The sequence below is a fragment of the Emys orbicularis genome, chromosome 8 (genome assembly GCF_028017835.1).
Source record: "Emys orbicularis isolate rEmyOrb1 chromosome 8, rEmyOrb1.hap1, whole genome shotgun sequence".
Lineage (NCBI taxonomy): Eukaryota > Metazoa > Chordata > Testudines > Emydidae > Emys > Emys orbicularis.
In genome coordinates, this window is record NC_088690.1 from 58,834,193 (window position 1) to 58,846,706 (window position 12,514).

At 44.1% G+C, this 12,514-nt stretch overlaps 1 protein-coding gene across 1 annotated transcript in view; it reads right to left on the minus strand.

Annotated features, from left to right (window-relative positions):
* The window catches only part of CEP350 (centrosomal protein 350), a 134,953-nt gene extending 127,951 nt beyond the window's left edge, over nucleotides 1–7,002 (minus strand). The window contains exons 1-4 of the mRNA XM_065409685.1: nucleotides 6,926–7,002; nucleotides 5,427–5,470; nucleotides 3,632–3,746; nucleotides 2,358–2,529 (exon numbers count right to left, since the gene is read on the minus strand). Coding sequence (XP_065265757.1) covers nucleotides 2,358–2,529; nucleotides 3,632–3,746; nucleotides 5,427–5,470; nucleotides 6,926–6,998 — 404 coding nt within the window. The 5' untranslated portion in view covers nucleotides 6,999–7,002. The remainder of the gene's footprint in view (nucleotides 1–2,357; nucleotides 2,530–3,631; nucleotides 3,747–5,426; nucleotides 5,471–6,925) is intronic.
* Nucleotides 7,003–12,514: the final 5,512 nt, after the last annotated feature.

Consider the following 12,514-nt stretch of genomic DNA (forward strand, 5'->3'; position numbering starts at 1 on the left):
ATGCAATAGGACAGAATTAACATTATCAGCACAAGCATAACAATTTGAATGCCCTGACTTGAGTACTTGATCTTACAATCTTCACAACATAAAAAGCTAGTCTTTTTCATTTCCTGTACTTTAGATTTCTTTATATCTAAGTATATTTGAATGAGAAATGATATTAGGTTGATAAGAGTTCATCTGCTCGTGTTTTTCCCCCCTGCATTTGAAGTCAAACAATTTGATACACTGTTTTTACACCAAGTGACTGATGTCAAGGAAAGAATTATTCCAGATGGGGAACTAACAACAGGAGCAGTTTAATTAGCAAAAGAGCCCCCAGCCTGACAGGTCCAACTCTGCCTCCTATGTAGCCAAGGAGGAAAATCCACAGTTGGAATGAGGAGCCTGCAGGCAAGATAGAAGTTCCATGTTTGCTTACGTTTCATTTCTACTGGTACTGAGATAACACTGGTGCTGGGCCCATTATAAAGAAAGAGATAAAGGGTAGGATTTAAAAAAAACAGTCAGTGGTGGCCTAATTCAACTCTTACCAAAGTCAATAGGAGTTTTGCCATTGACTTCAGTGGGATCTGAGTTAGGCAGAGGTTCCGCACTTTAAAAAATCCTACACATTATCAATTTAAACAAGTCATTCATTATGACTAGGGCCAAGGTTTGCCACAAACTGAGAAAAAAAGTAATGAAGGACTTATGGTGAAATGTTACAAGTCTCAGAAATCTTCAGTACTAACCAAACTAACTCTGCAGTGACAAGCTTGTTTTAGGTTTTTGGGTACATTGTAATCATTAAGTATTTCTCCCCACCACACACCTTCCAACTGCCCCCAACCAATATTTTCTTAAAGTCAGCAAGGTTCTCTGCACACGTGCGCATGTGAGAGAGACAGACAGAAAGACAGAGTGTTCCCTACAATAGGGTCAGTGATCCCCTGCTGTTCAATACTCTCCTATGCAATTTTATAGGTGTTTCTTTAAAGACTCTAAGTTTATACAATAGTTTACCAGCTTGTTTGTTGACTTAACAGGTTGCAAAAATTCCACAAGTAAAATGTCAAGGAAGTTAAAAAATTTAAATTACACGAATACATGACAACAGCCAAGAAAAACTTTATCATTACTTATGATGTTCAAAAATAAATGAAGTGTCACGTTCTGTTGGTTATGGCAATAATAAAAGAGCTGGTCCTCAATCAATCAAAGTCCTCAAAAGAGCAAAGAAAAAATGTATCAAGATAGAAAACATTCTTTCTACATCACCAATATTATACATTAGAAAAAAGATTCTAAGATGAATCAAAAGTAGGAAAAGTTGTTTTTAAAATCTATCACCATTGCCAAGAAGTTAAGAAATAGCTACTAATTCCCTATGACTTGTAATAATGCTTTGTACTTCCTCTGCTGGCTTTGCAACAGCAATTCAGCAGTTAAATAAAACATTTCAGTCTTTCTGCTATCATGTGCAATACCAGTGCTGAAGAAGATTCTTTGGCTTATTCTATACACTGTATAGAAAATTAAACTATTGGTAAAGAGTGGCAGCTCTGTTAAGGGCAGCCTTTTAAACAAGTTGTCATAGAAAAATAGTAGGAGTTTTGGTTTCAATCTTTTAAAGGTGGATTCTAAAAACAGGTAATAAAAAAATCTAGTTATTTCATTGTCATTTTAAAGCACCAATCAATAGTGTGGACAAAATTAAATTACTTCTTAATCACGTTTTCATTTATGTAGGAAGAAAATACCAACAAATTCCCATGAATTAGCTTCTGGGAGATAGGAAGCATACAATAAGGTATTTTCAAACCTGATGACAAGAACTGACTAGTAATCATTAGAGCTGGAATTTTCAGAACAGTTTAAGGGACTTGAGTTCCTAACCCACTTAAACCCCTTTAAAAATCCCAGTTAAAATAGCTCCCTGATCTTTAAAAACAAATGTTTTGCCTCAATACTAAGAATGAAATGCTTGGATTTAGTAGACATTAGTAGAATTACAGCATATTATTTTACTATAGGTGATTAGCAGAAGCAGGAGAAGAACAAGAATGCATTTTCAGCAACAAATACAACACTTTTATGATATTCCAAATATTGGGGGGATTATCACTGAAGTTAAAGACATAAGAGACCTATTGGATCATTGTTTCCATCCTCCTGTAAATGGATGATAAAGCCCCTTACGCAACACATAAGACATTATACTTGCTCAATCTAAAACCAAGAGGTTTTGTTCATTCTCCACCTGTTGGCAGAAAAAAATAAACCCAGTCCTGAAGTGTTCATAAGAACATTGGCAACAGCTCTGTTCCAGTTTGTGTATTTCACAGTAAATGTCAGTTTTCTCTTGCACTAACCTGTATGAAGCCAAGGGTTCACGAAATTCCACACGGCTACACTTTTTCACATTGCTCTCCAAAGTTGTAGCTCGAAGAGGACTGCGGGAGGACTTCTCTTTGCGTGACTTATTTTGGCTGGAGGACCTGGAGGCTGAAGCAGAAACCAAGGAATCCTCTAGGTACCTACCATCTGCAGGAAGAGAAGGCTCATAGGGCTGAGTGGTTTAGAATGCAGTTCTCCTCGGGTTCAATTAGTGCTCACGAATAGCACTTAAGTTATCACCTTCTCTTCACCAGCAAGCTGTTTCAAGCTACCAGGAGTAAGTGGTAAACACTCAAGCAAATCATTGCACTAGTTCGTCATATAAAATTTCTAAAAGAATATTTAAAAAACCATAACTGGGAATGATTAAGCCCGAGAGAGTTGATTGAATCAGAGAAATATAGAGATCCAACCAGTTTTCTTGCTGCTCTGACAGGTCAATATAAAACACTGGTTTTCAAACTTTTTGTATTGGTGACCCCTTTCACACAGCAAGCCTCTGACTGTGACCCACCCTATAAATTAAAAATGGGGGGTTAATTTAATTTAATGCCCCACCGAGCAGACAGCTCACGACCCCCTTGTAACCACCTTGCGACCCTCTGAGGGGTCACGACCCCCAGTTTGAGAACCCCTGATATAAAACCTATGAGAATGCCAAATGAGTTAAATTACGACTAACCATAGGGGCTGAACAGAGATGAGGAGAAAACACTCTGCAAATAGAAACACATTTTTTCATAAGTGGTTTAAGTTCTAAAAGTAGCATTAGACAATATGATTTTTCCTCTTTTCATAGCCTTGTTGTCATGATTACAATCACTCTAAAAATGCAATATAAGGGCATTTATCCTTGAAAGTGAGTGTTGTGAAACTATTAAAATAAGTTAACCAGTTAAAGAAATGTTAAAAATTTAGATGGTCACTCCAATGTAATACTACTGTTGGAGCCAGCCATCAGCATGTGTAGCTGTTAGCTGGAATGCCGTAGAAACAAGGTAACAGACTATGGCAAGCACAAGTTGCAGCAAAGCACCTTTCTAGTGAGTTCCAAATACCATCACCAGATAGGCAGCATATTTTTTTTCCCAAGACAATGTATTCAGAAGAGAAACATTGCTCCAACTTTCTCTCAAGTTCATAAACAAAGGAAACTGAGAAAAGAGGATTAAAAAAATAAAAATGATACTACTCAGAAAGACTTATTCTTACCCTATCCTATATAATTAATCTTTTAAGTAATACACACCTTTCCTGCTTATTTTCCTGGTAGCACTGGCAGAGGGTTTCTTGGCATCCATGACAGAATCAAACACTGCTGTGCTGGTAGGCGCTACCTCCAGTTTATTCTCAATATGACGCAACTAGAATTTCAAGACACAAAACAATATTCAGGTTCATTTTTTGAATGTCAAGAATACAACTTTAAAAAAAAGTTCAGAACTTCTCTCACTTTCATAGTAAGAAACAATTACAGGCAAGAACAGCTTTAAAAGTCTGGTGGTATAAACTTGTATAGTCTTGTGACCAGAAACATTAGATTATGAAGATTAGTACGAAAAAGATTATTCAAATTAAGTTCTGTTCACTAAATCTGTTTCCATAAGTGGGTCATTGCCAACAACAGAATTATACAAAATGCCAAAGGTCTTAACACTTGGCCTCATTGAAACATAACCACTAAGAACGAAAACACACTGTATTCTATAATGCTCTACTCTAGAGGTAACATGAAATAGGATTCCACATATAAAACTGTACCACTTCACTCAGCTATTAAAAATGAGAGGGGTAATGAACATACAGAGAAATTCCCTAAGTTGCCAAAGAAATTTAGCATCTTGATATCACTGTACCCCAGTTTATAGAAAACGTAGCATTGCATCATGAGTATATAGCTTAAATTCACACATCATGGTAGTAATTCTATGGTTGGTGCAGTACGTATGGAACTATGAAACATATGTATATTGCTTCAACAGCCCCAATCTCTGAATCTCAGTAGGTAAGGAGAGGACAGTTAGTTCCTTTAAAATGATGAATAGAGGTATCTCACTCTACAGCTCACACCTGCAGGGATTTGGGAGATTTTCAAACGTAAGCAGTGACTTTGAGTGCCCAACTTTGACATTGTAAAGGGATCTGGATTTTCAGAGGATGGGCATTCATTACTTTCTGAAACCCAGTACCCTTTAAAGTGCCAAAATTAGGCACCCAAACGTAAGCAGTGACTTTGAGTGCCCAACTTTGACATTGTAAAGGGATCTGGATTTTCAGAGGATGGGCATTCATTACTTTCTGAAAACCAGTACCCTTTAAAGTGCCAAAATTAGGCACCCAAAATCACTAGTCACTTTTGAAAAACCTTGGCCTTGATATTTACTAGCCCTAACTAAGGTTTTCAGGAGCAAGATTCTTTATAATATTCAGTTTGGTGAAAGCTGACATGTAATTTGGCGGCCCAGGATTACTACAGAGCTACCAGTTGGCAGCTTATGTGCTTTCTGGGGTTGTAAATTCTTTGGGGAATGGACTGTCTTTTTGTTCTGTTTGTGTACAGTGCCTAACACCAGGGGGTCCTGGCCGATGACTGGGGTTCCTAGGCACTATAATAATATAAATAAATAAATAAATATTTAATATTAGTTAAAATCTTCACTGTAAAGATATCACAAGATTCTAGTTAACATTTACATCTTTTACGCAATAATTAAAGAAATTACAAAAATATTTAACACAAGTTACCCATACATTCGTTATATCATTCTGACTGACAAACAATACTATTCATTGATAACAGTGTTAGTTTTATAGTAGCCAAGCAAGACTGATTTTTCATTAACCTTGGTACTGAGCTTCTTGTAGCACTAAGTTACATTGTCAGAATTGCGGTCCAAAGCAATAAGAACATCCATCATCTTCATGCCCCCAACCACCTACCCCATATTTTACTTTTATAACCATCAAACTATGGGGAAAATAAGGCATTCAATAAAACTGCAGTGGCCATTAATTGATTTCAATCTAGAAAAAATTATACTTACTGTAGCCTTAGTTTGAGAAAAAGTATCCCAGGCTGTGGTTAGATCTCACAAAACAAAAATAAAAGAATAAAAACAAGTTTCCTATTAATTAAAGTAACACAATGAAACAAAACATTTTAAAACAGTTCTGCATGGCTCACTAACTAATTCCTTTTAATGAATTCATCCCAAACTATGAAACTCCTGTGTGTGGGGTAATTATTAGACAGCGTCATTAGAGCATAGCAATGCAATATTATGATTTTCTTTAAAAACAATGTTTTTTTTTAAAAAAAAAAATCAAAGTTAACAAGAGTTACATAAGTGAAGCTGAGTTTCTTATAACATCTTATTCATAAATGAGCTGGAGAAAGGGGTAAAAAGTGAGGTGGCAAAGTTTGCAGATACTAAACTGCTCAAGATAGTTAAGACCAAAGCAGACTGTGAAGAACTTCAAAAAGATCTCACAAAACTAAGTGATTGGGTGACAAAATGGCAAATGAAATTTAATGTGGATAAATGTGAAGTAATGCACATTGGAAAAAATAATGCCAACTATACATACAATATGATGGGGGCTAATTTAGCTACAATGAATCAGGAAAAAGATCTTGAAGTCATCATGGATAGTTCTCTGAAGACGTCCACGCAGTGTGCAGCGGCGGTCAAAAAAGCAAACAGGATGTTAGGAATCATTAAAAAGGGGATAGAGAATAAGACGGAGAGTATCTTATTGCCCTTATATAAATCCATGGTACGCCCACATCTTGAATACTGCGTACAGATGTGGTCTCATCTCAAAAAAGATATACTGACATTAGAAAAGGTTCAGAGAAGGGCAACTAAAATTATTAGGGGTTTGGTACGGGTCCCATATGAGGAGAGATTAAAGAGGCTAGAACTTTTCAGCTTGGAAAAGAGGAGACTAAGGGGGGATATGATAGAGGTATATAAAATCATGAGTGATGTGGAGAAAGTAAATAAGGAAAAGTTATTTACTTGTTCCCATAATACAAGAACTAGGGGCCACCAAATGAAATTAATGGGCAGCAGGTTTAAAAGGAAGTTCTTCTTCACACAGCGCACAGTCAACTTGTGGAACTCCTTGCCTGAGGAGGTTGTGAAGGCTAGGACTATAACAGAGTTTAAAAGAGAACTGGATAAATTCATGAAGGTTAAGTCCATTAATGGCTATTAGCCAGGATGGGTAAGGAATGGTGTCCCTAGCCTCTGTTTGCCAGAGGGTGGAGATGGATGGCAGGAGAGAGATCACTGTTAGGTTCACTCCCTCTGGGGCACCTGGCATTGGCAACTGTCGGTAGATAGGATACTGGGCTAGATGGACCTTTGGTCTGACCCAGTATGGCCGTTCTTATGTTCTTATGTAAGATATGGTTTTAGCCTTTGACTCAATTAAGACAAATTATATCTACAAAATTTACAATACAATACAAAATATTACACTATCTAGGATAAAACTGCTTCTAAAGTAAAAGCGATACAACAAAGCAAATCCATACCTCTGAGGGAATCCCTGTTCGGAGTGTGCCTTGGGTTTTGTAAAGGCACTTCCTTCGATTTGTTGCTCCACATCCTGTTAGTTTACCTACAAACAGAAACATTCACTAAGGACCAAAAGTATACAAAATAAGAGTGAATAAAGATATCTGTTATCTTGATCAATAAGACCAAAGAAAATGTTATCTTGATCAATAAGAAATGAAGATTTTTTTACCTTCAAATTACATTTTGACACTATATACATCACCAGTTGGATCAGACAGGCAACACTGAGTGACCAAAAAGGTGACTACAGCTTGTAATTCTCTTAAAAAGGAACAAGAATGAACTACTACTGACAATGGGAGACACCGTGAATAAGAATGTTTACAAAGGAGGCTGAAGGCGACCAGAGACAAAAATCCAGGAAGGTATGAGGTAAGGCCTCTAACTCTATAACAGATTTCAATATAGAAAGACAGGAAGAGCCTGTCAGTCTACAGCAACAAACGCTCCACTGAGTTTGCAGAAATGATAAGACGACCACTGATAAAGAGGCTACATTAACAGGGAACTGAGGAAATAAAACACAGTCAAGGGTCATCCCTAGAGAATTTTGAAAAGCTTTGAAAATGTCTGAACCTGCCAATGGATGAATGAAAGGAACAACTGACACATTATGTGCCAGCTTAACCTTTAAAAGAAATAAGGGTCTGAAATCTGACTGAGATCTAGAAGCATGACAATAAAAGTAATAATTAGACAATTTTTTTTTAAAAAGAATGCAAGAAGACTCAATGTTCAGTGACATCTTTCCAAAAGCTCCAGAGAGATGACACAATTTAAAGGCCAGAAGAACACAAAAAGCAGTTTCTTGGACAGGTCTGCTAATGAATCCAAGTACCCCCTCTAAACCCAAACAGTCAGAAGCTATCCTTAACGAGTAGGGTGACCAGATGTCCCGATATTATCGGAACAGTCCCGATTTTAGGGAACTTGTCCCGCATCCCGACCTTACATTGGTCGGGACGTCTGGTCACCCTATATGAGGCGGACCGTGGCAAGCCGGCGCCACTCACCTTTCCTCCCTGGACCCTGGGGCAGCGCGCAGCTGAGCTCCCAGCGCGACGGCGCCAGCCCACGGGGCCCACCGCCCAGCCGGCAGGAGCCTGCAGAGCGCAGCCCTGCCCCTGCCCCGGCACAGAGAGGCAGCGAGGAGGTCTCGCTCCCCTGCGTGCTGCAGCGGGGCGGGGCTTCTAGACTCCGGCAAAAGGCAGCGGGCGCCGGGCAGAGAGCCCCCTCCGCCCCTGCCCCCTCCCCTCGACCCTCCCCTAGGAAGGGGCCAGAGGGACTGGGAGGGACCTGCCTGCTGGATGCTTCCTGGGAGCCGCTCCAGATAAGCACTGCTGGGCTCACCTGGCCCCCTGGCAGGTCCCTCTGGGGGGGCTCCCCTCAGACCCACTGCCCTCGGCCCCCACCCTGACCCTGTTCCCTCAACCTCCCCTGCAGTCCCCCCTGTGCCCCCCACCCTCAATCCACTCCCCTCAGCCCCCCGACCCTGTTCCCTCTGCCTCCCCCACAGTCCTTCCCTCCCCCTCCCTCCTCCGATCATCTCACCCTGCATGGATGTGGGAATCCGGGATTCCAGGCTGTCGTTAGCCCCTGGGGCAAAAGATCAGCCGAGGTTTCCAAAGGGAAGTTTGCAGCCTTTGCTCAGACTCAAACATTTTCACTTAAAAAAAAAAATAAATAAATACCCAAACCCATCCTGACACCCATCTGCTCTGTCCAGATTTGCTGTTATCCCTGTTGAGGCCAAAGTGGTTTGAAAAATTAAAAATCCTTGACACCATTGTGTTGCTTCCCCCTGTGTTGCTCGTTAATCTGATGGACCTGCCGATAATGAATAAAGATGAATGCCCTGGGAGCAATGTGTCAGGCAGACAGTTTGTCAAGTAGGAAAGTGAATGCTGAAGCCCTCACAAAATGCAGAGGCTTTTCTTAACCTGAGAACTGAAAAAGAGCCAGATACCCTGCATGGGTTTGAAAGTGACAAGAGCCTAGTGACTGACCAGAGCAGCACCAGGTTTGAAGTGAGGAGGAGGGTCTGTGTCATGAAGTCTGCATTTCCACTGAGGACTCTTCTATGGCCAGGGTAGCGCTGGTGCAGGTCTGCCGCCCGGCACAGCAATGCTGAGAGGTGCCAGTGTAGACCCGACCCACTGCCCTCAGCCCCCACCCCGAACCTGTTCCCTCAGCCTCCCCCGCAGCCCCCCCGTGCCTCCCACCCCGAACCCACTGCCCTCAGTCCCTGCCCCCGTTCCAACAGCCTCCCCCACAGTCCCCCTGCTCCCCCCAACCCACTGCCCTCAGCCTTGCCCTACCCCAAATCTCTTCTTCAGCCTATCCTGTCATCCCACCCCCATCGCTCCCCCTGCTGTCCCACCCCCTCAACTTCCCCCCATTCCAGTCCTGCTCCCCTCGGTCTCATCCACTCCAGACCCTGTCCCTCTCCCCAACCCCCTGACCCTCCCCAGCCCCGCCCCACTCTACACAGCTCTCTCTACCCTGTCCCATTCATGCTCCCCATAGCCCCTACCCTACTCCCCCAGTCCCAGTCCTGTCCCCCTCAGTTCCTCCACCCTGCTTCCCCCAGTCCATCCCCACACACCCACCGACTCCCTCGACCTCCCTCCCCCCAATCCCACTGCCTGGACCCACCCGCGTCCCACTCGGGACATGCTACAATTTAAGCCCATTGCTTCTTTTTCCTGCAAGGGAGATTTAGGTTAGACATTAGGAAAAACTTCCTAACTGTAAAGGTAGTTAAGCACTGGACAAATTACCTGGAGAGGTTATGGAATAGCAGTCATTGGAGTTTTTTAAGAGGTTAGACAAACACCTGTCAAGGATGGTCTAGTTCTTATTACTCAGTCCTGCCTCAGTGCAGGGGTTTGACTAGATGACCTGTTGATGTCCCTTCCAGTCCTACATTTCTGTGATTCACACTGAATTGCCTTGTGCCACTGTCTAGTAGTAGTGGCACACAGTTCTCTGGCATGCAGGTTTATAAAATTGTAGTTAATATACAGTTTAGCGCATAGCAGTTTTAAAGCTCTGCATGTTCAGACCAACTGAGATGAAAATTGTGATCTACAGTATTCAAAACTATTAAGATGTGGCCTGAAATAAAATCAGCATGAATTGCTCAACAATATCAATGGAATCAGCATTGTGCTGCTATATATTGTAAAACATTACAGTGAAATCTTGCAAGTATTACATAGCACGCCGCCTTGCCCAAGTGGTAACTAAGCATAACATCTTCCTGTTTCAACATTCTTAACTTGTATCCCATAGCTCCTAAAAGTTGTTTTTCCCCCCCAAACACTGAATGCTGCTAAGTTATGAGTTTTAACAGGGTTTTTTTCTTTTAAACCACAGCACTGAATGTTATTCTAAAATTGTTTTCCAAATATTCTTAAACTCCCAGTTTATCCCCCGCTGATGTTCATTGTGAAAAGTATTGCAGGTCTAATAATATTTGGTACTTTTGTAATTCACTGTCCAACATGTGTTTTGTGCCCTCCTCTGGTGGATTTTTAGAGGATAACTGTATAGCTACCAGCTAAGGGAGTTATATCTTGAACTCAAGTAGTAGAAGCTCATGCTTTTAAGTCTGGATGGCTCGGGTTCAATCTTTGGTGACTAGCTATGATGGAGGTTGCTACACTTAGGCCAGGTCTACACTAACCCCCTAATTCGAACTAAGGTACACAACTTCAGCTACGTGAATAACGTAGCTGAAGTTCGAAGTACCTTAGTTCGAACTTACCTCGGTCCACACGCGGCAGGCAGGCTCCCCCGTCGACTCCACGGTACTCCTCTCGTCTAGCTGGAGTACCGCAGTCGACGGCGAGCACTTCCTGGTTCGACTTATCGCGTCCAGACAAGACGTGATAAGTCGAACCCAGAAGTTCGATCGCTCGCCGCCGAACTACCGGGTAAGTGTAGACCTACCCTTATAATCCCTTTAATCAGAAGTTCTGAATATGCTTTGTTGTAGGCAGAGCTAGCTTATAGTTAAGCAACCGAAAATTTAGGCCTGGTCTACACTAACCCCCCCACTTCGGACTAAGGTACGCAAATTCAGCTACGTTAATAACGTAGGGCAGGGCAGACGGCTGGGTGTTGGGGGGAGGTCAGGGCAGAGGGCTGGGGGGGTGTGGGGGTGCAGGGCAGAAGGCTGGGTGTTGGGGGCGCAGGGCAGAAGGCTGGGTGTTGGGGGCGACTCGAGGTCAGGGCAGAGGGCTGGGGTGTGTGTGGAGGTGCAGGGCAGAAGGCTGGGTGTGGGGGGGGGTGCAGGGCAGAGGGCTGGGGGGGTGTGGAGGTGCAGGGCAGAAGGCTGGGTGTGGGGGGGGTGCAGGGCAGAGGGCTGGGGGGGTGTGGAGGTGCAGGGCAGAAGGCTGGGTGTTGGGGGGAGGTCAGGGCAGAGGGCTGGGGTGTGTGTGGGGGTGCAGGGCAGAAGGCTGGGTGTTGGGGGGAGGTCAGGGCAGAGGGCTGGAGGGTGTGTGGGGGGTGCAGGGCAGAAGGCTGGGGTGCTCGGCTCATGGGGGTGCTCCCAGCCCCCTGCCCTGAGCAGCTCATGGCAGGGGGCTGGGAGGGATATGCCCTGTTCCACCCCCTTCCCCCAGGCCCGTCCCTACCTCTCTCTGCCTCCTCCATGGAGCAGGGAGCACGCTGCTGCTCGGCTCGGCTCCCCCTCGCAAGGGCCGTCAAGGGCAGGGGGGGGGGGAGGAGGAGGAGGAGGGCCGGAATGCACCACATTGTGGGAAGAAATGGGGGAGGGGGGGAGCTTGGCTGCCGCAGGACCAAGCTTCTGCCTCCTGCCCCCGCAGGGGAGAGCAGTGGGCGGGGGGCTGAGTGGGGTGGGGGGGCGGGACCCCCCCCCCCACCGCTCTCCCCTGCAGGGGCAGGAGGCAGAAGCTTGGTTCTGCGGCAGCCAAGCTTCCCTCCTCCCCCTTCTTCCCCCAGCGGGGCGCTTTCCGGACCCTCCTCCTCCTCCTCTCACCGGGCAGGCAGCGTGCCACTCAGAATCGGCTCGCGTGCCGTCTTTGGCACGCGTGCCGTAGGTTGCCGACCCCTGCCTTATAATTTTGCCAGTCTGGAACGAACATCCCATCTGAGGGATGGGGGCGGGGAGAGAGGAGACTGAGACAGGACCAGGAAACTGGGACAAGGAATCCAGAGCGGTAGTGGGGGGGAGTTGAAATCAGATGAGGAGGTGGGGCGTGTTAGACAGCAATAGGATAGACATAGACTGGAGAGGACGGGGAAGAAGGGTCTTTGACTACTAGAGACCACTACGTTCAGGAGCCTGGAATAGACCCAGGATTCCTGAGTTTCACAGTTCCTCTTCTGTCAGCAGATATCTGTGAAACCCAGTGGCAAAAAAAGTGTCTCATCCCCCTATAGAGCTGATCACATATAGGATGACAACCCTACTGCCTCTGCCATCACTTACTCCATTAGCTCAAGTGGCAGAAGTCGGTGCAGTGGATCTAAAGGTTCATCGGCAGGGTTGGAGCCATGCAAGTTTCACGATGATT